The 27,410-nt window shown below is 53.4% G+C and overlaps 1 protein-coding gene across 2 annotated transcripts in view; it reads right to left on the bottom strand.

Annotated features, from left to right (window-relative positions):
• The window catches only part of FAM124A (family with sequence similarity 124 member A), an 84,804-nt gene that overhangs the window by 45,623 nt on the left and 11,771 nt on the right, over positions 1-27,410 (bottom strand). The window contains exons 3-4 of one of the 2 annotated variants that reach the window (XM_072783228.1): positions 17,257-17,990; positions 15,523-16,794 (exon numbers count right to left, since the gene is read on the bottom strand). In XM_072783228.1, the coding sequence (XP_072639329.1) occupies positions 16,738-16,794; positions 17,257-17,990 (791 nt within the window). In that variant the 3' untranslated portion in view covers positions 15,523-16,737. Of the gene's footprint in view, positions 1-15,522; positions 16,795-17,256; positions 17,991-27,410 lie in introns of those variants that run through there. The other variant, XM_072783227.1, reaches the window with a different exon arrangement.

Genomic DNA, 27,410 nt, shown 5'->3' with positions numbered 1-27,410 from the left:
AAAATAGCAAATCAAATTTAGTGCCATATTAAAAGGAACATTCACTGTGATCAAGTGAGATTTATCTTTGGGATGCAGGATATTTCAACATATGTGAATCAATAAATGTGATACATCATAGAATGAATGAAAAATCATATGATCCTCTCAATAGGTACAAAAGAATCATTCTTTCATGATAAAAAGTCTAACAAATTAGGTACAGAGCTAACTACGTCAATGTAATAAAGGCCTTATTTGACAAGCACACAGTGAACATCACACTTAATGGTGAAAATGAAAAAAATTTTTCTAACATCAGGAACAAGACCATGGTGTCCACTCTTATTACTCCCATTCAACATCCACTGGAAGTCTGAGCCAGAATAATGAGGCAAAAAAATAATTTTAAATAAATTTAAAAATTAAAAAAATTTTTAAAAAGATAAAAGGCATCACAATGGAAAGGAAGAAGTAAAATGGTCTCTACCTCAGATGACATGGTTTTATATGTAGAGAATCCTGAAAACACCACCAAAAACCTGTTCAATCTAATCAATGCATTCAAGGAAGTTGCAGGATACAAAATTAACTATTCAAAAATCAGTAGCATTTCTGTAACAGGAAATTATTTGAAAAAGAAATGAAGAAAATGATGCCATTTTACGACAGCATCAAAGCCAATAAATTAGGGATAGATTTAACCAAAGACATTAACATTCTCTACACTGAAAACTACAAGATAATGATGAAATAAGCTGATGAAGACACAAATAGGGGTTCAATGTGTACGGATGAGAAGAACTAATATTAAAATGTCTACACCACCCAAAGCCTTGTGTAGAGTCAATGTAATCCTAATCAAGGTTTTGATGCCATTTATTACAGAAGTAGAAAAACCTAAAGTTTACATGGAACTCCAAAAGACCCCAAATATTCAAAGCAATCTTGAAAAGGAGGAACGAAGCTACAGGCATCACACTTCTAGATCTGAAGCTAATTTATAAAGCTATAATAATCAAAACAGTGTGGGACTGGCATAAAACCAAATGCACAGACCAAAAGAACCCACCTGACAGATGAGAAATAAACGCATATATGGTCAACTAATATTTGACAACGGGGCCAAGAATACCGAATGGAGAAAAGGCAGTTTTTTAATTAATGCTACTTGAGAAATTGGATATTCACACGTAAAAGAAAGAAAGGAGACTCTTACCACTCACAAAACTAACTCAAAATGAATCAAAGACTTAAATGTAAAATTAGAAACCATGAAATTCCTAAATGAAAACATGGGGAAAAAAACTCCTTGACATGGGTTTTGGCAATGAGCTTTTGGATATGATCCCTAAAGAACAAGCAACAAAATAAAAAACAAACAAGGGGGATGATATCAAACTAAAAAGCTTCTTTACAGAAAAAAAAAAAATCAACAAAAGGAAATGAACCCCTATGGAATGGGGGAAAAAAAGTAAAATCATATATCTGATTACTTATATATATCATGTATACTGTTTTAATATAAAATATAAAATACATAATTATATGAAATATCACATAGATGTAAAAAGAACCCATTATTCAATAGCAGAAAAATCAAATAATGCAATTTAAAAATGGAAAAACGAGGCACTTGGGTGGCTCAGACAGTTAAGCATTCATTGACTCTTGGTTTCAGTTCAGGTCATGATCTCAGGGTCGTGGAAAAAGCCCCATGTGGGGCTCTGCACTCAGCAAGGGGCCTGCTTCTCCGTCTCCCTCTGCTCCTCCTTCCTCCCTCTACTCATGCTCTCTCTAACAAATAAATAAGTAAAATCTCTTTAAAAATGGGCAAAGGATCTGAATAGTCATGTTTCCAAGGAGGTACACAAATAGCTAACAGGTGCTCAACATCACTAATCAATGGGGAAATGCAAATCAAAACCACAATAAGATACGGCCTCACACCTGTAAGAATGCCCATCGTCAAAAAGGCAAGAGGTAACGAACGCCGGCCAGGATGCAGAGAAAAGGAAACCCTGATGCGCTGTGGGTGGGGGTGTGAATTGGTGCAGCCTATGCGGAAAACAGGATGGTGGCTGCTCAAATAATTAAAAATAGAATTACCATATGATCCAGCAATTCCACTTCTGGGTGTTATGTCCAAAGGAAAAAAAAAAAATCACTATGTCGGAGAAATATGTGAACCTGCACGTTCATAGCTTAGTATTATTATGTATTATTATACATAATAGTAGTATTATTTACAATTACGTGGAAACAACCTAAGTGTCCACCAATGTCTGAGTAAACTACTGTGGTATGTCTATATGATGGGATATTACTGAGCCATTAAAAAGAAGGAAATCCTGCCATTTGTGACGACGCTGATACATCTTGAGGGCATCATGTCATGTGAAGTGTATCATACAGAGGAAGGCAAATACCACATGATCCCACCTATATGTGGAATCTATGAAAAAGCCGGCTCATAGGAAAAAAAAGATCAGATTTGTGGTTACCAGAGGTTGGGTGGGAGGTGTTGGAATTCGGTGAAACTGGTCCAAAAGTACAGAGTTGCAGTTATTAAGAGAAATAAGTACCAGGGATGTAAAGTACATGGTGACCACAGTTAACATTGCTGCATGGTATGTTTCAAAGTTGTTAGGTGTAAATCCAAAGAATTCTCATCACAAGGAAAAAACTTTATTTTTTTTTTTGGTAACTATATGAAATGGCTGGTGGTCGCGAAACTTTTCACGATACGTGTGGGTCTACCAATTGTGCTGCACGTCTTAAAGTTATACGGTGCTCTATGTCAGTTACACCTCAATAAAACTAGACAAAATTTAGAAATCAATCCTTTCCCTCTATTTTATGGACTTCACCCCATAACCCACCTCCAGGGCTTTGCATTGTGTCAACCTAGCAGCTACTGAACTACGTCTCCTGGAATTCCCTTCTCTGTGCGATTCTGTTGGTCACAAGAGAAATGTGCCTGGGATGTGAAGTGGAAAGGTAGGGGCAGCCACTTCTCACAATCTACGGGTTGGAGCAGGGTGCTGGGCGCTCGGGCCGCTTGCACACGCGGAGCTGACCCACGGGCTCACCTGGTGGGCACGGGTGGCTCCCGGGCCTGCAGCCTCCAGCCTCCTCTGGACCTCCATCATGTCAGCTTCGCTGGGCCTGGTCAGGTGCCTCGCAGGTCCATCACAACATTGCCCTGATCTCCTCGACTTCCAACCAGTTTCCCCTCCTTTTTTTTTTTTTTTTTTTTTTTCAGTTTCCCCTCCTACCCGTCGATCAGATCTGGGGAGATCTCAGGCCCCACATAGCCTTCTCCACCAGCTCCCATGACGATATACAGACCTTATGCCAGACCACTCATAAGCCCGAGGGACCCCTGCCTGATAGAGCGGTCCTACCAGGTGCTTATTTTTATTACCCTCCTTTGACAGATATGGAAACTGAGGCACAGAGAGGGAACATTAACTTGCCCAGGGTCACAGAGCTAAGCATTTGGAAGACATGGGATATAAATGCACACCCTGGCTCAAAGGCCAAACTTGGGATCGTCATTTTTGTAATATGCAAAATGGTAAGAGAAAGGATTCTCAGCTATTGGGGGGCTAAAGCCTAAATTAAATAAATTTTAAAAAAATGTTCAGAGAGATGCAGATACATGTTAAGAAGTGGAAGCTGTTGCTATGGAAGACGCCACGGTATATGTGATTCTGGAGCTCTATTCGGCTGCAGCGGAAGACATCTCAGAGCACAGCCACCAAGCCCAGCCACACCGGGGACTGATAATCGGGAGCTGGGGTGCTGGGAAGGGGTGAAGACCGAGTCCCAAGGAGGGATCAGCAGCAGGAGTTGCCTTGGCTCTGGAGCAGCCCTAGGAGACGAGGAGCGAGGACACCCGGCAGGGACAGAAGGTGCCCGGTGGGTCCCCCGAGCGGTGGCTCCCATCCTGCCATTTTAAGGATTGGTTTGTGCCATTTCTAATTGATTTCCTCCTCCTAGGCCTTCGGCAGAGAACAGTCACAGGCATCAGAGTATGGTTCCTGAGCGGACGTGAATGGTTCTGGCTATTAGAGTAACCAGTCTCCCTCGACTTCATCTGTGGCCACACAAAGAACATTCCCGCACCTTCCAAAAGTTATAGTTGAGGACCGCCCACTGTCACCTGGAGCGAGTCTTATAAAAGGAACCTACTGAGATTCAGCGCCCGGAAACATCTGTGTTTTGGGGTCTGGATTGTCTTTTTAATCTAATCATGAACGTTGTGCTTCTCTTTTTGCTTTGGCTTCCAGGAAGCTCAACATATAATCCTCAGCTCCCTTTGGTCTGTCCTTGCCCGTCTATACACTTTCTCATCTCTTAGGACAACTATTCTGTGATTTATATATTTACTTAGACTATTTCTAGAAGTAAGGCGGTAGGTAATCTATAAATGCCAAATACAGACATCAAGCGGGATTGAAGAATATAGAATAAAACCAAACAGCGTTACACGACATTGTGAACAAGCAGACATGAAAGGAGGGACCGTGCGGCCTCGCCTGCTTCCCAAAGGGCCCGGAGGGATCTGCGCCCAGCGGAGCGCCTCTGACCCACGCAGGTCCTCTCCTAAGAGTCCCTGGGTCTGCTGCCCACTTGGACGAGGCCACTCAGCCGAGCAGAAGCCTTACTGTGAGGCCTCGTGGAGCTGTGGCTGCATCACGCATGTGTCACCACGACTGCTCAGCCGGGGTGCACGGCGCCCCACGCAGCCCCCCGCCCCACTCTGGGGCACCCAGGGAGCGGCCTACCCACCCAGAGCACCCAGGAGGCCCGGTGGGGGGGGCACTGGGGCGCACAGGCCACAGCCCTTTGCAGGTGTGCACACAGCCCGAGGACCAGTGCAGTAGGCGGTCCAGGCTCTGCTCCCCCCCAGGGCCCGAACCCTCTCCTCCTCCATGCCTCCTTCGGGTGCACAGCCCAGCCCACACAGCAGGGGGGGAGGTCACTCGATGGGACAGGCAGGGGCTGCAGGGCCTGGGGCACTCTCTGCCCTCCCGCGGGTGGCTGGGTGGGTGAGCCTGACCTTTGGTGCTGCTGGCCATGCAGTGCTGTTTTAAGAGCAGTCGAGTGGGATGTCTGGGTGGCTCAGTGGTTGAGCACCTGCCCCTGGCCCAGGGCGTGACCCCGGGGTCCCAGGATCAAGTCCCACATCGGGCTCCCTCCATGGAGCTTACTTCTCCCTCTGCCTGGGTCTCTGCCTCTCTCTGTGTGTGTCTCGAATGAATAAATAAATAGAATCTTTAAAAAAAATTAAAAGAAGTCAAGTACGGAGAGCCTGCTGGGGTGGGCACCATGACGGCCACTCTGGTACCTGTTAACCAGATCCTTACAGGTGTCCCCCCTAGACCACCCTGGCAAGGAAGTAACACTCAAACTTTCTGGGTGACAACGCTATAGGGGAGAACAAAGAAGGTGCCAGAAGTTCCCTGAGCATACAGTTCCAGAGGGTCCGGGGAACCCACGCTCTTGCCATGAGGCCCAAGAATCATGCAAAAAGGTCCTGAAATTCCAAGTAATGTTTTGGATTTCCATTTCGTAGGATAAAAGGTTGGAGGTGAGAAAGAGAGAACTAATCAAAAGGTCTAAAGCTTTTTAGCAAAAGCTCTTTTGGGACAGGTAAGAAAAAAAAGTAAACAGAATATATATGTATGTATATTTAAAATATTTATATATATTTTATTTATTTATTTATTTATTTATTTATTTATTTATTTATTTATTTATTTTATTTTATTTGAGAGAGAGTAGAGTGAGAGAGAAAGTGTCCAAGTGGGGTAAGGGGCAGAGGGAGAGGGAGAAACAGACTCCCAGGACCCTGGGATCCTGACCTGAGCCAAAGGCAGACGCTCAGCCAACTGAGCCACCCAGGCACCCTCAGAACATGTTTTTAAAGAAAACTTACATATACCACTTACATGACCAAAGAACAAACCAAAAACCAAAAACCAAAAACTGAAAAGAAACTGTATTAAAATGCTCTGTTGTGGTAGTAGTAATAGGGTCATTAAGAACAATCTGTCATTCCCATATCCAAAATCTATTAAAGATTTTATGAACTCAATGCCCCCCCCCAAAACCAAATAATCCAGTTAAGAAGTGGACAAAAGGTATGAGTACGCATTTTTTCCAAAGAAGACATCCAGATGGCTAAAAGACACATGAAAGATGCTCAACATTGCTGATTATGGGGAAAATACCAATAGAAGCCACAGTGAAATATCACCTCACGCCCGTGAGAATGGTTAAAATTAATGACATGAGCAACAACAGGTGTTGGCGAGGACGCAGAGAAAGGGGAGCCCTCCTGCACTGCTGGCGGGAATGCGAGCAGAACAGTGTGGAGGGTCTTCAAAGAGTTCAAACTAGAGCTACCCTACGACCCAGCAATTGCTCCTCTGGGTATTTACCCAAAAGACACAAAAATACTGATTCGAAGGGGCACCTGCACCCTGCTGTTTATAGCAGCATTACCCACAACAGGCAAACTATGGGGAGAGCCCCACGTCCATCCAGCGAGGGATGGATAAAGGTGTGGTCTTCATATAAGAAAATATTACCCAGCCATCAAAAAGAATGAAATCTCACCACGTGCAACGATGTGGATCGAGCCAAGTGTGTGTATCATGCTACGTGAGATAAGCCAGTCGGAGACAAATACCATATGATCTCACTCATGTGTGGAATTTAAGAAAGAAAACAGATGAACATATGGGAAGGGGAAGAAGAGAAGAAGAGAGGGAAACAGGCCATAAGAGAGTCTTAATGACAGACAACCAACTGAGGGTTGACGGACAGAGGGGGGTGGGGGATAAGGGTGAAGGAAGGAGGGGGTGAGGGATAGGGGTGAAGGGGGAGGGGGAATGGGGATGGGTGTGAAGGGGGAGGGGTGGGGGATGGGGTGAAGGAGGGAGGGGGTGGGGATGGGGGTGAAGGAGGGAGGGGTGGGGGAATGGGGTAAAGGAGGGAGGGGGTGGGGGATGGGGTGAAGGAGGGAGGGGATGGGGTAAAGGAGGGAGGGGATGGGGGATAGGGTGAAGGAGGGCACCGGTGCCGAGCCCCGGCTGTTGTACGTAGGGGATGCATCACTGAACCAATTATTGCACCATATGTTAACTAAAATCTAGATTTTATTTAGATTCTTATTTCCAAAATAAAATCTGGGTACTTTGGTTTTATTACTTTCTCTTTTTTTTAAATTGTGTTTATTTATTCACGAGAGACCCACAGAGAGAGAGAGAGAGGCAGAGACACAGGCAGAGGGAGAAGCAGGCTCCATGCAGGGAGCCCGACATGGGACTCGATCCCGGGTCTCCAGGATCATGCCCGGGACTGAAGCCACTGAGCCACCAGGCTGCCCAGTTTTATTACTTTCTAATAAAGATTAGAAACTATGAAAACATTAAGGAATCACCCAGCACGCCCGCCTAGCACACCTCGAGCTGCCTCGAGCTTGCGCACGTCGCACCCCGGGGCGCAGCCTGGACCAGCAGGTCCCCTGGCCACCCTGTCCCTGTCTAGTACCACACGGAGCCGGGAGGACACCTTCCGAGCTTTTGCTCAAGCTCGCGGCTCCGGGAAGGGCCGGGCCGTCCACTTCCTGCCCTGCCTCGCAGACACGATGTGGTTGACCCGTAGGGGACCAGCGCTGCCTGCAGGGAGGCGTCCGGCACACGCAGGAACAGCAGCACTTGCTCCCAGACCCACCACCAACCCCAGGACGGACCAGACTACAGGGAGGCCAAGGGGAAAGCAGCTCTAAGATTAAGAGCAAAAAAAAAAAAAAATGCTTAAAATTCCTCATTTTCCTTCCTCTGCCTCAGAGATCTGATTCCAAGTCTTGCCAAGGCCCGTAATCACAGCTCACTTCTTTTTTTTTTTCCTAAAAAAAAAAATTCACTTTTCCTTCCAGGCCTGAAAGAGCTATGATGTCACTTACACATCCTGCAGGAATGCTAAACCCAGACGATGCTTGGGGGAACGGTTTTCTGGGGGACTTTCAACGGGTCTGGGTAGTCTGGGCAGGTGCTGCGGCCGCCAGAGTATGGCTGGGCTCCTCGGAGTCCGCACCGGGAGCCACGAGCCTCGTGGGGTGGCCAACGGGCCCAGCGGCCTCCTGCTTCCACGGTGGATGCCTCGGCTCACCCTGTGCGCCTCCCATGAGAACACCAGACGCCGGGGTGGGTGGGGGGGGACAAGCTCCGTCTACGGAGTAGCGCTGTGCAGCGGACACCAGGCTTAGGGCTGGGAACAGGACAGAAACAGCTTTAGGTTTTGCACAGTGGAGGAAAACCATGCACAAAGCAAAAAAGGCAGCCTCCTAGGTGGGAGATGCTCTTCCAAGTCATACGTCTGACACGGGATTAACGCTCAGAATATACAAGTAACTTGGACAGCTCGGCAACGACAATGACCCAGACAGCAAACAATGCGATTAAAAAAAATAAAAAACAAAAACGGGCAAATGACCCAAATACACATCTCTCCTGGGGAGGCATCCAGCCGGCCAAGGGGCCCACGAAAGGATGCTCAACACGCAGGATGCTCAGCGTGACTCCCGGTCAGGGAAATGTGAATCCGAACGACCACGAGGTGCCGCCTCACACCTGTCACGGTGGCCGTCTTCAAGAAGGGAAGAAATAAAAAATAAAAAATAAAAAATAAAAAGAAGAAGGGAGGACGGGAAGGAAAGGAGGCCCCGGGGTGCTGGCCGCGGGAGACAGTCCGGGGGCTCCCCGAATACCTAAAGGTGGAGCCACCACATACCTGGCGGCACCACTGCCGGGGGCTCCCTGACTGCAAAGGATACGCTCATCCCCGTGGTCGTCGCGACAGTTCTTAAGAAACGGCGGCGGCCCGAGTGTGCCCGGGCAGACGAAGGGACACGGGCGCTGTGCACACGCCCGCACGCCCACGCACACACACAGGGGGACTGCTCGGCCACGGAGGCAGAGTGCGGTCTTGCCACCTGCAGCGGCACGGCCGGGCCCCAAGGGTGTTACAGCAAATACGTCAAAGACAGACACGGGACGGACGATTTCACATGGGTGTGGGATCTAAAGGACAAAAACCAACCGACCAACCCAAACAGAGATGGGCTCGTCGCTGCGCAAAAGCACCCGGCGGCCGCCAGACGAAGGAGGGAAGGGCTGGAACTTCTGATGATAAAATACAAAAGCCGCGGCCATGCGCAGGGCAAGCAGCTAATGACACTGGGAGACGGCAGCTGGGCTCATCGTGGGGTCACGTCCCGGGCGGGCAGAGGTGGAGTCACTGCGCTGCACACCTGGAACTAACGTCCTCCGTCGGCCACACTTCAATAAAGTAAAATAACATAAAGGAAATATCTTCAATAATAAACAGACGGGCTCCAGTGGGTTTTGGGTCACTGTGATGGGGGTGGGGGGTAAGAGATTCTCTTTTTTTTTTTTAAAGAGGAAAAAGGTACAATGGCGATTCCATTCTGATGAAAACCAAACGAGTCTTAGGAAGCTCTGCTCGCCTTCCAGACACTTCTTGTGACTTGACTCTTTGTTTCCCCCTTAAAAAAAAAATGGATACAGGACTGACACGTACCCTCATGTGCAGTTGTACAGGCTGATGAGGTGGGGCGCACGGGAACATCGGGAGACAGTCCACCAGCTTGCAGCCTGAGCTCCCCATGCGCCCCCCCAGGCCTGCGGGAAGTGCGATGCGGACGCTGTGCCAGGCGGATGCAGCCCAGGCCGCGGAGCCAACATGGAGCAGCTGGGTCATCCTGCCTTCACGGAGGCCGCGCGGTGAGGGTGCAGGGGGGACGTGCACCACCCCCGGGAGCTCCTGGACCAGGGAGCCTGCGAGCTCCCTGCCCGCCCAAGTCTGAGAAGCACCCGCGGGGGGAGGACGGGGAGCAGCACAACCCACCAGCTCCGAGTCTGCCGCCCTGGCCGGGGCCAGCACCCCGCCTGCCCGCCCACCCACGGGTCACAGCCGACGGTGGCACTTCTCAGTCCCCCAGCTCAGGCGCCAGTGGCCCCCACTGGTGGCAACGCCAAGAGGGTGAGGACGGTGCTGGAGAGCCGTGAGCACACAGTGGCACCTGCTCAGCAAACCATTAGCATCCCTGTCACATCACGATGCCTTCTTGGCTAAACTCGCCGCTGCATAAGCTCCTCCCCAGGCAGAAAGCCCACCCACCCGAGCCGCCGGGGGTCCTGCAGCTAGAAGCAGGCGCAGAGGCGGTGGAGGGGGCACAGGGCGGGGCGGGCACAGGAGAGAGGCACCGGGGCCCCCGCAGGTGCCAGCGAGGTAGGGGGTGCAGGTCAGGGTGGGCACGGGAGGAGAGGCACTGGGGCCCCTGCAGGTGTCAGCGAGGCTGGTGAGAGCCCCGCGGAAAGGTGGTGGCTGAGCCGGCGCGGGCGGCAGGGGCGCGCGGGGTGGAGCCACAGCGCCCCAGGAGAGACGGCTTGCATTGTCCGCGGCACTCTTGCCCTTGGCTCACGATGGGTGCTGGCCTTTTCTTGAAGCGGTTGGTCCCCAGATGCGCCCCTGCCGTCAGGACGGCGACTCGGAGCCCTGGGGCTCCCCCGGGCACCCACACCCAGCTCAGGCATCGGCTCCTCCCGGCAGCCCCTGGCGACCGTGACCCCCACCCACACCCGTCTGCTCCGTCCAGTGGCCGCGGATGCTGACGAGTGGCACCTCCAAGGCATCCGTCCATGTGTCCGAGGAACTCTGTGAGGGGAGGATCGTTACCCTGAGTTTCCGACTAGAAAACCGAGTTTCAGCAACATAATGCCCCACGCCCGGCAGCCCTCTGCTAGGAAGCAGGAGTCAGGGGCCAACCCCAGGACCTTTGACTGCAAAACCTGTGCCTGCCCTGGCCTGTGCATGTTAGATCCCTGCACCTGGGCCTGCACCTGGGCCCGCACCTGGGCCTCTTGGTTCGCGTGATGCTGCCTCCACTGGACTGTGAGATGCCGAAGGAGCGGGGAGGGCGGTGTGAGCACAGAGGGGGGTCCCTTCAATGGGGGTCACAACCCAGATGTCAGGCTAGAGGGTGGCCAGGGACCCATCTGAGGTTCAGGGCTCTAGGCCCTCTTCCCCAACCTCAAATTCATTCAGAAATTCATCCATTTGACGATCTAGTAGTAGAGACACGTAACAACCAAGAAAACAGAGAAACAAAATAACAAGAAACAAAATAACTAGATAGGAGCAAGGGAAGAAAAGGAGAGGATGTAATAGAGTGCGGCGGTCAAGGAAAGGGCGCCACCTCAACCAGGGCAGCCAGGGAAGGCGTCTCGGGAGCCTGAACGACGAGAAGGAACCTGACGTGGGAAGGTCTTGGCGGAGGTCATTCCACACGGACAGAACAGTAGGTGCAAAGGTCCTGAGGGAGGAGCGAGCCTGCTACATCTGAGGAACCCAAAGCAGGCCTGTGAGGGAGGCACAGGGAGCAAGACAGGGGTGGGGGGGGGGAAGAGGGGGACGAAGCCAGCGAGGCAGGTCGTAGTGCAGCTGATGTCGAAGCCTGAGGCCCGGGTGAGGGTCCCCAGGGGGCTGCAAGGGCCCCGAGCCGCCCCTGGAGAGTCTTAATCTTGAGAGACACAGGTGTGATGCCCGTAAACACGCACCCACATGAGCCCGAGGATGCAGGGCGAACCTCAGGAAGGCCAGCCTTACCCCAGGCTCCGGCCTCCGGGAGCAGATGGAGGGGTGCGGCCTCACGAAGAACACGCGCTCTCCGCTTCCGTGGAAAACAGGTCTCACCCCGAGCCCGGCCGGCGGGAGCGTGGACTGGCGCCTACGGAAAGTCAGGGTCCCTCCCCTCGGGCAGTCGAACACAAGTGCACCCGGGTCGCTAGCTGCACGTCTGTGTAGACGCCCGAAAGAAGAGAAAAGAGGAGGGTGAACAGATCGTGCACCCCCCGTGCCCCCCCCCCTCCCGTGCACGGCAGCGTTCCTCGCAGGAGCCCAGGACGGCCGCAAGCCCAGAGCCCGTGAGCACCCATGGGGGTCTGATGCGGCCGTTCCCGGTGGACAGTCAGGCTCGGCAAGGTGGGGACCCAGCGCGGCCCACGGCACGCAGGACCTTGACAGCGTCCTGCCAAGTGCAGTAGGCCGGGGCCGCAAATACCGCGGGGCCGCACTTGGGCAGTGCCACGTGTGGGTGACACCTAAGAGCTCTCCGGGGAAGGACGTCCCGGCTCGAGCCCGGCGACGCTTCACGATTCCGTGCCAGACGTCTGGCCTTTTAAACCTTACGCAGATCCTCTTGTTCTGGACGCGTCTCCTCGTTGGCCCCATGCGGACCGAGAACCGCCGGTGAGCACCCTCCACGGACAGAGGCTTCCAAGCCCTGGGACGCCGCGGGGGACGGCGGAGGGCAACCCGCTGGCAAACATCCCGCGGCCTAATGCAGCCGTCACATTCCCTCTGTGGAACCCAACAGCCTTCGGCTGTGCCTCTGTGCGTGTCGGGGTGGGGGGCTCCGAGTCGTGCCCTCAGGAGAGCTCCGGCCCGCCCGCGGCTCCCATGCCAGGCCTCCCCCAAAGGAGGCGGGTGGCCTTCCCCTGAGGCGCATGCTCTGGCCATTCCCGGGAGCTCCCCAAGGAGACCTCCATGCTGCGCAGGGGGTGGGGGCGCCGGGGCCTAGGACTGGGCACCTGAGCAGCTACACGGCACAGGTGTGCCAGGGGCGGGCGGTTGGCTGGGGATTCAGAGCCAAGCTCACTGCTACTATGTCCCAAAGGCCTAAGAGACACAAATTGGGGGAGGCTCTCTGACGATGTACTCCCCCCAGGAGTAGCCGAGTCCCCGCGTCCCCGGTGGAGGCGGGACCACTTTGTTGCCCACCCTTGCTCCATGCGGTGGCTCTTTCCCGCACTATGCTTGAGGCGCCCGGGGCCCCTCTGCAGCACCACGTGGGCAGGCGCTTGCTGAGGCCCTGCTGCACTTAGGAGCTCTTGTGCATCCTAAACACGGCTTATTTCTACCTCGCGGACGCTGGATCCCATCACTGATGACCTCACACTTTGTTTCTGCTGCTGGAGAACTTCGGGTCAAACCCCGGGGGACTTCTTGCGGAAGAATAGTGTCCAGCAGAACTCTCTGCGACGATGGGAATTTTCTGGACCTGAGCTATCGGGTATGGTGGCCGCTGGGCACGTGTGGCTCCTGAGTCCTTGAAATGCGTTTAGCGAGACAGAGAAACTGGATTTTTTTGCATTTTAATGAATTCAAGATTTAAATGTAAATGGACGCACGTGGCTCCTGGCTACCAATTAGCTGTAAGCGCTGCAAGGGAAATGCCTGCATTCTGGATGTGGTCTTTGTGGTTCATCCGACTTTCCTATCAATAGATTCCATCTGCTTCAAATCCCTTTGCTGTCTAATTATTTTTATTGGTCTTCTTTTTTTATTATTTTTTTAATTTTTATTTATTTATGATAGTCACAGAGAGAGAGAGAGGCAGAGACACAGGCAGAGGGAGAAGCAGGCTCCCTGCAAGGAGCCCAACGTGGGATTCGATCCCGGATCCCGGGGTCACACCATGAGCCAAAGGCACATGCCCCACCGCTGAGCCACCCAGGCGTCCCTGAAATCTTTTAAAAATGTGACATCTAATAAGTACAAAAAAGAAGAGATAACATGCCCACATTCCCAATTTCCTTGATGGGGTACGTCTTCCCCCTTTTGTGCAAAATCGAGTAACGAATATGTTCCTTTAAGGGCAGGACGCCACGGGAGCTGGGGAGAGGCCCTGTCTTCTGTTTCTCTGCCCTGTTTCTTCATCTGGGAGCTGCTTACACACACATTCAGTGTGTAAGAATTCGTTGAGCTGTGTATTTATGATGTACGCACTTTTCCATCTATTATTGATACTATCCTTCAGGGAAGAGTAAAGGGAAACCTGTGGTAGCTGAGGCACAAGATTAGTTCAGCTCTAGGGGACACGGAAGGATTCAGGGAACATGGACCATGACTCCGGAAAGCTGCGCTTGCCCCTCATCGAGCATCGATGACATTTTCCAGGAACATGTTTTTCAGAGGGATCTTGGGGAACTTCCGACACTTGCAGCCCCCCTGCCTCCCCTTCCCTCCCTTTTTCCCCCCAGATCAGGAAGTGCCAAGAAAGAGGGAGAGATGAGCTTCAGGAGGAGGACGTCTTTCTTTCCATCCTATCGGATCTTAGTCAAAAACATTCCAAATTCTTATAAAAAGCTGGGTAGGGCAGCCCGGGTGGCTCAGCGGTTTGGTGCCGCCTTCAGCCCAGGGCGTGTCCTGGGATCGAGTCCCGCGTCGGGCACCCTGTGTGGAGCCTGCTTCTCCCTCTGCCTGGGTCTCTGCCTGTCTCTGTGTGTCTCTCATGAATAAATAAATAAAATCTTAAAAATAAATAAATAAATAAAAATAAAAAGCTGGGTAGCTCCCCTAGTCGGGCGGGGGGCGGGGGGGAACGTTCATCTTTTGTTCTCCAGAGTAATTTAATCAGGGTGGGGAGGTGTCTGGAATAGTTAATGGGGCAGGATGAGGAAATAAAATGCAGTTATAGTTGAAGAAAGCCCCTAAGAACTACCCAACCGAGATCTGCTCCAGCATATAACACCACCCAGCCGAGCAAAAGCAACTTACGTTAAAAATCATAATTGAAAATACAGTTTGGGAAACATATATGCTAAGGGTGATGTGGAGAGAGGGCGTTCTCTCAACCGGATCCCTCTCCGTGACTCAGATGTCTTCATTTTGCTGAAGACAGAGACATACACTTTTGCTTTTAAGCAAACAGGCTTTTTTTTTCCAGCGTATTTCCCGCGAGAGCGAGGGGCTGCCGTCCGCAGTGGCTCCGACCTGGTGACCCGTGCGGATGCCCACGGTCCAGCATCGTGACGGGGCTACTGGCCGTCTCCGTTCACATTGATTGACCCCCGCGACATATCACTGTGTGGGACGGAGCCCCGCGTTCCTGGGACCAAGATACAAATCTGTTTTTCTTTTAAAGATTTTATTTATTTATTCATGAGAGACACAGAGAGGGAGAGGAAGAGACACAGGCAGAGGGAGAAGCAGGCTCCATGCAGGGAGCCCGACGCGGGACTCCATCCCAGGACTCCAGAATCATGCCCTGGGCCGAAGGCAGGTGCTTAACCGCTGAGCCACCCAGGGATCCCCCAAATCTGTTTTTCTTACTGTTTTCACACTTTGATGCTCTAACTTCAAAAGCCTGCACCTGTACAGGTTTTATAACCATTTACACGTGTGAATCTTCTTCGAAATACTCTTTCAACGGTTCCTTTGAGCACGGTCCCGGCCAAGCTTTTATTTTTTAATTTTATTTTTTGTTTTTTTTTTTAATTTTTAAAAATTTTTATCAATTTATTTTTTATTGGTGTTCAATTTGCCAACATATAGCATAACACCCAGTGCTCATCCCGTCAAGTGCCCCCTCAGTGCCCGTCACCCAGTCACCCCCACCCCCTGCCCACCTCCCCTTCCACCACCCCGAGTTCGTTTCCCAGAGTTAGGAGTCTTTTTTTTGTTTTGTTTTGTTTTGTTAGGAGTCTTTTATACTCTGTTCTTTCACTTAGGTTATTACAGGCCTTGAGAGAAAAAGTGTTCTAATTACAGCCAAAAAAAAGGAAGAGGTCCCTTCAAAACAATCGCATCCATTTAGATCTTTTAGTATAGAGAAAAAAAAAAAAAAAAAGTCCTTCCGTTTACTTTTACCTATTCAACTGCATTATATCTTGCATAGGGCTTTGGCAGTCTGCGACCACGGAAGAATTTTGTTCTCACGACTCGGAAGAGACTATAGAGCAAGTGCTAGCTCGCCTTCGGCTCACTGAATAATAAGGCGATTTCCTTCACTTTCTTATCTGTGTAGTTCAAAGGAAGATCTCAGCGTTACCTGTGTCCTAGAAACAGGGACCGTCTCAGGGGTGACCTTTCTGACCACAGCGAGGCGGCCTGGCTGCAGTTTTAACAAAAGTTTTCCGGGCACGTGCCAAATGCTCGCTTCATTTTGTGACCTGAGGATTACGGTTCTGACGCCTGGTGTCAAAAGCAAGAAAGGCTCTGAAGCAACTGCAATCAGCACCTTTCGAGGTGACGGCCCCTAACTCACTGTCAACTTTCTCCTTCCAGGTAGCCACACGGGAAAACTCAGATGCCTGAGCCAGAGATTTTCCAGGAAAAAAACAAAGTCCTATATGCCTGGAATGGATTTACACATTAATCCCAGAAAGCCTGAGTTTAGAAAGTGTTTATCAGTGGGGCCAGGTGTAGGACTTGCTTAAGTCTACGTGCTGAATTTTATTTCTATTTTTTATTTTTTTAAAGATTTTATTTATTTATTCATGATAGAGAGAGAGAGGCAGAGAACAGGCAGAGGGAGAAGCAGGCTCCCTGCAGGGAGCCCGACTCAGGACTCAAACCCGGGACCCCGGGGTCACACCCTGCGCCCAAGGTAGATGCTCCACCACTGAGCCCCCCAGGAATCCCCCCTGTGCTGAATTTTAAATTCTCAAGTACAATTAGTGATCCTGGAAGAGTGTCCGGCAACGGGGGGAGGCTGGGAGGGCAAAGAGCTCCCGTAACTGAGTGAAGGGTTAACCATTCCCCTAAAAAGTATTCGCTTACCCCTTCCCAAGCTTCATGAAACCAAGAATTCCAAAAGGCATCACTTACTTCTTAAAACACTTATCAGACTGTACTTTTTTAAGCGATCACTGGCTTTTAACGCCCCGCTGACGCCGTCGGGGTAGAAGGGTGGGCGGTGCACGGTGGGGAGCGCTAGAGGGAAGAGGGACGTGGTGTCTCCTCCCGGGAATCTCACTGTATTTTGCAGCTCCCCAATGGCTGGGCTTTCCTGAGGTCCCCGGAGAAGTGAAGGGCGCGCCAGTGACAACTCCCCAAGTGTTGGCAGGGAGACTGGGATCCAGGAATCCCACGTGACAAGGCCCCGGGGATGGAAGCTGGTCTGAATCCCCAGGAGCCACCAGTGGTGGTGGAGGCTCCCACAGCAGATGGAGGCCGCACAGGAGCCAGCAGGTGCTCCCCAGGCCCCGCAGCCTCAGGGGCCAAGCGAGGACGACCGGGGTGGCCGACGGCCACCGGGACTCAGAGCCGGACAGGCCCCACGCTTCCCTCCTCTCGCCTCCCTGGTCACCCGGCACCAGGTCCTGGGGTAGCTGGGGTTCCGGGCCCGACCCCCAACCCCGGGGTCCCCGCCCCAGCACCTGTCCGCCCGTGTACCTGCAGGAGGATCTTGTTCCCGTCCAGGTCCTCCGTCTGCCAGCGCCCCTCGCTGATGGGGCTGCAGGGGTTGGGCAAGAGGGGCACGAGCTCCCCGATGTCCCTGACCCTGAACTCCAGCACGGCGGAGTCGGCGGGCGCGGGCGTCTGGTCACAGGGCAGCCTCTTCAGGGAGAACTGGATGTCCACGTCCAGGTTGGAGAAGATGGGGAAGACGCAGAAGTCGGCCTTCCTCTGGCTGGGGCTGCGCCGCAGGATGAGCCCGTAGAGCCGGAGGCTGTCGGCGTAGCTGTGGTGGCGGCAGTAGACGGTGAAGCGCACGATCTCCCGGCCGTAGTGCACGGGCCGCACGGCCCACAGCGGCGTCCCCGGGCCCAGCGAGAAGAAGTCCTGGCTGCAGGGCAGGTAGGGCTGCAGGCGGCCGGCCACGCGCTCCGTGTGGTGGTGGCGCCAGGGCGGCCGCTGCAGCGTGCGGTGCAGGTGCAGGATCTGCTCGTCGCCGAACTCCTCCTGCAGGAAGAGCACCACGGCCAGCGCCGGCCGCGCGCCCTTGCAGGCCCTGCGCCGCCGCCGGGACGCCCTCCGCTCCGACACCCGGAACAGCTGCAGGTCGGGGTGCACCCAGGCCAGCACCCTGTCCACGGCCTCCTGCAGCGCCTGCGACTCCCCTGGGTCCGCGATGATGTGGATGCTCACCAGGAAAGGGTCCTGCGCCTCCTCCAGCGACAGCTCACCTGCGGGGGACAAGGAAACCCAACACAGGCAAAGGGTCGCGATGTCCTTCGGGGGGTCCCGGGGGGTACAGGCAAGCTCAGCGCTCACTGGACCGCCACCAGGATCCTCGGGGTTCTCCTGACCCTGAGCTCGCCCACGAAACCCACCCCACATGCACTACCGTCAGCCAAACCCAGGGAACTGGGCGGGGGCAGGGCTGGGCCCCCCAGGGCAGGGGAGGCCTGTGCTCCGGGGGGAGCCCCCAACCCCAGGGCAGGGGAGGCCTGTGCTCTAGGGGGGAGCCCCCAACCCCAGGGCAGGGGAGGCCTGTGCTCCGGGGGTAGCCCCCAACCCCCAGGGCAGGGGAGGCCTGTGCTCCGGGGGGAGCCCCCAACCCCCAGGGCACGGGAGGCCTGTGCTCTAGGGGGGAGCCCCCAACCCCAGGGCAGGGTAGGCCTGTGCTCTGGGGGGAGCCTTCTACCCCCAGGGCAGGGGAGGCCTGTGCTCTAGGGGGGAGCCCCCAACCCCAGGGCAGGGGAGGCCTGTGCTCCAGGGGGAGCCCCCAACCCCAGGGCAGGGGAGGCCTGTGCTCGGCAGGCTGGGTGTGCTCTAGGACAGCAGAAAGTGAAATCTCCACAGGCCTGGAAGGGATGACACAGCCGTTAGAGAGACTCCGTGTCCCCTGAAGCCACTTGCAGTCCCTTACCCCACAGATGTTCCCGATCCTCCTGCACTCCTCAGATTTGCCCAAGTCATGGGTTTATTTTGCTCATTCATTCAACAAACGTTCATGGAATCCTTTCTCCACGCCTCAAGCTCGGCGCTGCACCAGCCGTGTCCCCAGCTGACCCAACCGAGCCCTGGCCAGGGACTCACGCTGCTCACGGTACAACAGAGAGAGTAGGGGGGCGTCTGGGGGCAGCAGGGGCGGAGCAGCTGCCCTCGGCCCAGGGCGTGACCCCGGGTCCCGGGATCGAGTCTTGCACCGGGCTGCCCCCAGGGAGCCTGGTTCTCTCTCTGCCTGGATCTCTGCCTCTCTCTCTGGGTCTCTCATGAATAAGTACATAAAATCTTTTTTAAAAAAAGAGCTGTAAGGAATACAGGAGAGTAGCATTTTAGGCAGTGACTAGATTCTAAGGTCCCCGACCCGCGTGGACGGCCTGGAGGCCCCCGACCCGCATGGACAGCCGAAGCGTCAGTCTGGCAGAGGTGTGGGTGGACACGGAAGTGCTGCTGCTTGTGACCAGACGTCCTGATGCCGCACGTCCCACCTGGCGGGCCCAGTGCCGCCTGGCCGGGACCCCTCACTGCCCCTGCCCGCGCTCTGAGCCTCACGCCAGCCTTGCCGCGCCCACCGCGCAGGCCCTCCTCCCAGAACCGCCAAACTGCTGCGTGTCCCCAAGGCACTTGCTTCCCAGTGGCAGGTATGTCTCCTCGGAAGTCCAGATCTCTCATTCCGAACATGACGCCCAGCCATGTCCTAGGATACCACAAGTTAGATGCCTCTCTCTAGAGGTTTCGGGCAGTGGGCGTTGCCTCTGTTGCTTTACCCACAATTTATGGGCCATTTGCAATCCAGCTACAGTCATTTCTTTGTTTATTGAGCACCTACTGCGTGCAGGGCACTGCAGGATCCAGTGGGGGACAGGAGAATCTCTGCCTTCCCAGAACTTAGGATCCGGTGGGGGAGTCGGAGGATAAGCGAAGTGAAGACAGACCTGTACTGAACGTGGCACATCATGAGACGTCCAGGCAGCAGCCATAACCATCCATCATCAACTGAGCCGACTGATGTGCGGCCTCCCAGGGCCATGTGTCTGCAGCACCCACGCCCCGAAGCCCCCAGGAGGTTAAAAGTATCAGACCCAGGGCACTTCCAGCTGCCGTAGGTGCAGGTGTTCGGGGAATCTGGCTGGGCTTGGCTCAGATCCTCCAAGTGCACAGGCGTGAGGCCCTATAAACGCCCTATTTGCATTTCTAAAGCCCTGCCCTGTGGTCTGGTCAAGCAGAGCCTCACGACCAAGTGGCAGGAAGGAAACCCAGGTGACGACGGGGTGCATCAGGCACGCAACAGGCACCTGCCAGACCCAGGCTGACCCTGAGTGGAAAGATTAGGTCAGAAAGCATGAGGGAGAGAGGCTCTGCAGTGAGCGACACACACCCCACTGTACCGCGAGCCACCGCAAAAGGGCCACGCTCCCCCGGGAAGCAGGCGGGCCTTCCCGGGATGCCTGCAGTAAATACTCTCGGAGAGGGGCTTCCTTCTCCAGACCTGCCTTCTTTTTAAAGAAAAAAATATATATTTATATATATTCTGCAGCACCTGCGCCCCGAAGCCCCCAGGAGGTTAAAAGTATCAGACCCAGGGCACTTCCAGCTGCAGTAGGTGCAGGTGTTCAGGGAATCTGGCTGGTGCTTGTCTCAGATCCTCCAATTGCACAGGCATGAGGCCCCATAAACGCCCTATTTGCATTTCTAAAGCCCCACTCTCTCTATATATATGTATACTTAAAGCTATTTCCTTGAATTAATGAAAAAAATGCAAGCAATTCCCTTTGCCCCTGCCAGCACCTAAGATAAAATATCAAGGTTTCTCAATTCTTAGTAACTGGGTGATTCTGATGGACCTGCAAGTCGGGGCGTGCCTGGAAGCCTGCTGCCCGCCCAGCCCCAGCTGGAGGCAGGAGCACATGCAGGGTGGGCGCGGAGAGAACGTGCTGGTGACAAGCTGGCGTGCGGAGCTGTGAGCCCAGGGACTCAGGCTGCACTCACAGTGGAGATAAAAATGCCCTCCTCGGCCCGAATCCGTGGCGCGCTCTTGTCATTGAAGAATGCAAAACGGGCTGAGGTGGCCAAAGCCAAAGCCTGTATTTTCGCCTGGCACAGGGAACCAGCGTGGCATCCTTCTGATCCTCAGGCCTTTTTAAAGCTCCAACTCGAGTTCCCTGACTGCTTCCCATCCTTGCCATCTGTCGCAGAGCCCACGGCAGCACCGGGATGTGCGACACGTGCTCGAGAGCTCGTCTGAAACCAGGACACCATTAGGGAAGAAATTAACAGAGAACGTACGGCCGGTGAGGAAGGAGGAGCAAAGGCCAACCGCCAGCCGCCGGAGCATCAGGACCAAGACGCGTTGAGTCCCGACCCGGCGTGGCACAGTTTCTGGAAGGGGACCAGAAGGCGGAGAGGTAATCAGTCTGAGAAGGTACAAAAGCAGCCAGAAGCATGGAACGGAGCAGCGTAGCTATCGAAGTCCTTGGGACCCTAATGATCTTGAAGCTTTATGAGACGGTGGCACAGGTCCGGTGAACACCAAAGTCCAACATGTAGTAATATGATAGCGGCTTTTATAAAGTCAATCGAAGGGCTCAAACGGACAGAGAGGATGCCACCTTTTACACAGAACCCTTCCTTTACTCGGGAATTTCCATGCTTCCTCAACCGCGTCATCTGGATCTCGTCATTTCCACGGGCAGCGAAGTCAAGCCGGGGCTTCATAAAGTTCTACAGATTTGGGGACGGGGCCGCAGGGCTTGCAAACAACAGGATGAGAAGATGCATTTTGTTTTTGAGACGTAACGTGCATCTACCAAGACAGACAAGAGAGGAGGATGGTAACTAAAATCCACCCCGAGGATTTGTCCAGCAACGAGCCCAAGACCTCTACCATCGACCAGAGCTGCTGGGAGGAATCCTCCCAATTGTAGTAATTAAGATTTATTTTACAAAAGGACTTTTCTGGCAGAATGTTGAGAAATCAAACGACGACGAGCCATTATCACCGTTTGCTGATAAAATATCTCTTGAGCACCACTGCAGGAAAGCCAGCGATGAGACGCAGCATGGGCTTTGCTCGTGATCAAACTAGCGGTGGAGGAAATGGAGCCTCTGGACTCCTTTTTTTTTTTTTTTTTTTTTGCTTAAAATTCAATAAAATATTCAAATGTTTGACCGGTCTGAATAAGACACCAACATGTTCCTGGTCCTTGTTTCCACTCCCTTAGAAATTATGAAACTTCTAGCCCTTTAGAGAGCAAGCGTCCTGGAAATGACTGGAAAATTAAAGGTGGGGGAGATGCTTCGTCCAGCCTCCATGTCATGGCTGAGGTCTGGCGACTACTTGAGTCACCTGGCTACTCACTGCAGGTCTAGAAAGAGAGCAAACATCTCCAAGTTCCCAGTTCCGGGCTCTCCTCCCTTCCCTGTGCAGCGCGGCCTCCTAATGGCCCAGGGACTGTGAAGCAGGAGACCGAGGCCCTTCCAGAGCCCACGCCCCGGGGGAGCAAGCCGTGCACACGTGAGACACACCTACAGTAGGAGGGATGCTCCAAGCAACTTAGCCGACGAACGTCCGAGGGGACCACCAAGGGCCGCCGTTCATGACGTTCTCACTGCCTTGTGGCACCCCACCTGCAGGGTCTGGGCCGTTCACGGCCGCAGGGGACGTGGGGGCAGAGATCCGGGTTTCTGGATCCGTGTATGTCTTCCCATCACAGCAGGGAAGAGTCTTGAAGGGCAAGGCTCTCCAGGGCAAGGGCTGAGGCTCTGGAGGCAGCAAAGGCCTCTGAGCTCAGAAAGGCTAACGCCTTAAAGCGGGGCCTTGCCCCGTGAATCACGCTGTGGGCGGCCTTTCCGGCTCAGGAGGCGCCAACTTTGGGCTTTGGGCGGAAGGCAGGCGACGGGAAGGCACCCAGCGAAGTCTGCACGCCTGCTGCAAGGTCTCCCGGAAAGGGTCACGTGTGAACCCCCGCGGGCCGGGCGCTGCGGGTACGACGGTCCCAGAGCACGGCCGTGCCCTCACCTGCCGCTCGGAGCCACGGGCAGCTTGACTGCAGATGTGAGAGCCCTACTCGCCGTCGTGGGACGTGGGCACAGCGTCCGCCGCGGGCCGCAGCCGGTGTGAGAACACGGCTCCACGAGCACGCCGGGGCACAAGAAGGCACGCCCAGGGTCTGGGCCCAGGTGACCTGGCGCTCAGACTCAGCCTGAGCCGTGAACCGGTACAAATGAGTCACGGAGGGACCCAGCTGGCCCTGTGGGGCATAAGGGGACGGCGGCTCATAGCCACTCCCATCAGAGGGCAGCGGGGCCTTCCTGGCGCGGCCTGCACGGCTCTGCCCTGGCAGGGAAGCCAGAGGACGCCGGGTGACACAGAAACACAGGGGGTGGCAGCAGATGGAAATTTCCTTCCCTTCCGTGACCAGCGTGCTGTCTGAAGGAGAAGTCCGGTGGACGAGGGGGAGGACAGGCAGGCGGGTGGGATCCTCGGTTCTCCTAATTGATTCTGAATATTGCAACCTTTCGTGCCGCAACCTGGCTCTTTGCACAGTACTCCCCACATATGCCCGTCTCGTCACCTCAGCAGGATTTGATGGCAACAGCACGGACACGGCCAAACACAGGGACTGTCCACGGGAGCGGGAAAGGCTGACGGCCTCTGCTGCTGGCGCTGCCGCCCAATGTCCCCGTCGGAGTAGAATCGATACCACGTTTTTCATGAGACACACACACAAGGCTCCAAGTTGCTTGTCCTTGTCTGTCATCTACTCTTCAAAGCCCTTTGGCCCATTGTTATTGTGTGTGCACGTCCATCCGTGTTGGTTTTTGCTCGCAAAAATCACTATTTTTAGGAGACCTTGGTGCTCCCATCCATGCCCACGGGAGAGAGAAGCGGGACGTACGGAGAATGACCCGGAGGTAGGCATCAGAGGCTTTCAAAGGCAAGCAACACGTACCTCAGCAATTCCGCTCAGAGGAGCTTGTACGAAAGGAGTGAGGAAGGATATACACCTGGGGACTTCGTATGAAAATATTCCTGGCAGTGCTGTTTGTAACAGTGAAGAAGTAAACGGAACCTCCAGTACCCACAACAGGGCGCCAGTGAACGTACGGGAACGTAGTGGGATCCCGTACGCTCGCGCTGTTGCAGAAGTGACTCTACTGGTATCAAAGCAGCTCACATACGTTTACTTAGAAAACCAGCCTGTGAAACTATCCGATTCTACTTTTGTGAATAATATGTATCTACAGTGATACAGATGCTCAGGAAAGAAAAAAAAAACCTCTAAGGGCAGACACCGTGTAGAAACTGGGCATTTCTAGACGACAGGAATCTGTATTTTCTGGCTTTTCCACAACGACGATGTATTATTGAGTAATCACGATTATTTTAAAGTTGAGGAAAGCACTAAGCGAAGCGTGTCAGAGTGTGGATGGAAGCTGCTCCCTTGTACTCCCTCCCTTGGTGGGGGCAGGGAGGGGCGTGAGACCCTGGTAGACCAGCTGTCCCTGAAGCATCACTTGGGCTTCCCAGGTAAGACGCGGTGCTGAGAAACTGGCCTCTGTTTTTCTTTCATATCCTGGACAGAAATTGACATCATCTATGTAGTTGAAATCACACAATTAGGGGGATCCCTGGGCGGCTCAGTGGTTTAGCGCCTGCCTTCAGTCCGGGTCATGATCCTGGAGTTGTGGGATTGAGTCCCGCGTCGGGCTCCCTGCGTGGAGCCTGCTTCTCCCTCTGCCTGTGTCTCTGCCTCTCTCTCTGCGTCTCTCATGAATAAATAAATAAAATCTTTAAAAAAAATAAATCATACAATTAAAACCTGTCTTGGAGCCAAGTTCACCCTACTCTTGGGGGCATGGAGGCCAGCACGACGGAGCGTCCAAAGAGTTGTCTGTACGGTAGATGGTCTTCGCCCTCTGATTTCCTGGTGTGTACCTTTGGTTATTGCTTTTTTTCCTTATCAACCGCCGAACACCAGTATCACTCAGCCTTTCGGTTCCTGGGCAGGGGATCTGGGCCGCACACAGCCCACGCCATCAAGCCACTGTTTAAGCACACTAGCGTTCAGCTCCTTCATCCCGGGCTTCAGTCGCGACTCTGCATCTTACAGATAAGGCTGCTGCCCGCTTCGCAAAAACAAAAACCAAAAATCAAAAAAACAAAACAAAACAAAACAAAAACCCAAACACACACTTCTAGCTTGCCCGATAAAGGACAAATTTTATGTTTTAAAATAAACTTGGGAAAGGAACACAATTTTCTTTTAGATTATCAATCATTCATAATTTAAATATTTGGCCAAGTGAGTTTTTTTTTCTCATATCAACATAATGCAGATCCTAGAGCCTACAGGTTATGCCATTAAAAATCAGAAGCTAGGGCACGCAGGTGGCTCAGCGGTTTAGCGCCGCCTTTGGCCCAGGGTGTGACCCCAGGGTCCCAGGATCGAGTCCCACGTCGGGCTCCCTGCAGGGAGCCTGCTCCTCCCTCTGCCTGTGTCTGTGCCTCTCTCTGTCTGTGTGTCTCTCAGGAATAAATACACAAAATCTTTAAAAAAAAATCAGAATCTAAAAGAAATTTGGATAGATTATGCCGATTGGGGGTTTAAGAGCAATCTTGCCGATGGGGGAGATGAGCCAGCTCCTCGGAGTTGGAGTTGCAGGTCTGGGTCTGCATCTCTATCAGGCTTGGGGGTGATGCTGACACGGCGCGTGGGCCGAGCCCCGAGCAGCAAGCTTTGCGGGATGCCGACTGCTGTGCTGTCATCCGGAAGCTGATGGGATGCAGAGGAAGCGCACCGGGCCCAGCAGCACCTGCAGCACCCGCAGCACCCCGTGGCTCTCCTGCTGTGGCTCGGCCTCCACCTGAGGGCTTCGCGACCCGGGCTTGCCCAACCCGACACGCCTGCACCTGCAGCCTTCCCGCGGGAGGCCCCACAAGCGGCAGGCTCCCTGGCTGCAGCCCCAGAGCTAAGTCCAGTTGAGCCTGAAGCCATCCCGGCCAGAGGGAGCCTCGGCGCCACCTTCCCACCCGCAAACAGCTCCGTAACTTCTGATCGGGCTGCGCAGCCGCGGCCACGCTCGGAGCCGTGTCCCCGGGGACACACGGACCCACGCAGGGCCACTGGCGGGCAGCTCTTCAGAGCACAGCTGCCATGCCGGGTCAGGCCCTGAACCGTCCTGGGGGGGGGGATTGTTCTCAGTCGGGGGATCCATTTGCTGGACGCTCCAAAGTTAAGCGCCCCTGGCTCTGTGGAGCGGCCCAGTGGAAATTCAAGGCCTTGATCTCGCTCCACTTGGAAGTAAGTGCAGGGTTTCCCCTACGCCTTCTTTTATGTTGACTGCTGGGTCTACGAAAGCACATCACACACCGCTGGCATCGCTAACGAGCCCTTTGGAAGCCGAGCAAGCGGGGAACGGGTGACAGGAGCCACAGGCCCGACTGGAGCCATGTAGGGCTTGTCGTCCTCATTTAGAGAACACTGGTGGCCTTTCTTTCTTTCTTTTTTTTTTTTAATTTTTTAATTTTTATTTATTTATTTATTTATTTATTATTTATTTATTTATTTATTTATTTATTTATTTTTTCTGGTGGCCTTTCTTTGGATGTTTCACATGCAGTAGGGGCGTAAAGGTGGAGATGCACAGGTGGGTGATCCGGTCTTCTGGCGGAGCCGTGTGCACGGCCTACTGCATCCGGGTCACGGAATCACACACAGGCAACGGCTGACACCCTTCTCCACGAGGATTAACGGCTAGATCCAGGTGTTGCCTCGATCTCATGAAATAAGACCCTAAGAGAACATTTACTCTGAAAATCACAATGGGGTAAGCATTGCACGCAGAGGGAAAAAGAAAGAAAACTCCGGAACGTGTCAACGGATTGAAGTGAAACTGCCTACCACCGCCTCTTCCAACACCCTGACCTTCCTTATTTGGACAAGCGGCCTTGAAACCTTAATCTGTCAATAGGTTGATCTCCCCTCACAAAAACAGAAGGAAAATACGGAATGTTTCATTATCCCGAGTCTGAATTTAGCTCTTGGGAGACGCAGACACGGATCATTTTTATTTAAACGCCCCCCCATCAGCAACATGTTCTGCAGAACGCGGTCATGTCTTTTCAACGTGTTGCTTTCAAAGCTCCTTACCTTTGCTTCTGGGTTAAATCACACTGAGGGGAGGCACAGATGCGGCCAAAGACAAAATTAAAAATGTAACAATGCTTCGATATCCTAAAACTTAAAGGAAATGATGAAACTACGGAGAAATGATGTGGAGAGATGGGATTTATGTGCAAAGAGGCACCCACGAGACGAGGCAGGCTCGGGGAGCCGGGAGACGTCCTCCCACGGAGCAGTGGGGCAGGACCCACGAGCCCCACGGGGCTCCAGACCAACCACCAGGCCTTGCCATTGACGGAGGCCCCTGACGCTCCCGTTGGAACGACACCTGCGATGCACTTGACCCTTTGCCCTCAAGAGGAAAATGCATCCGGCGGGCCCACAGCGTCAGCGGGGCCTGTTCGGGGCTGACCCTCAAGGGCAGGTCACTGTCCTGCCGGCCCCAGGGAAGCCAGTCCCTGGAAGCACAGAGCAGGAAGCCGTAGGACCGGGAGGCTATGGGAACGGGAGGGCGGGCGGGTGGAAGACCAG

This window comes from Canis lupus, chromosome 17, assembly GCF_048164855.1.
Source record: "Canis lupus baileyi chromosome 17, mCanLup2.hap1, whole genome shotgun sequence".
NCBI lineage: Eukaryota > Metazoa > Chordata > Mammalia > Carnivora > Canidae > Canis > Canis lupus.
The sequence above is the reverse complement of the archived record's forward strand: the minus strand, read 5'-3'. Positions and strand labels throughout refer to the sequence as shown.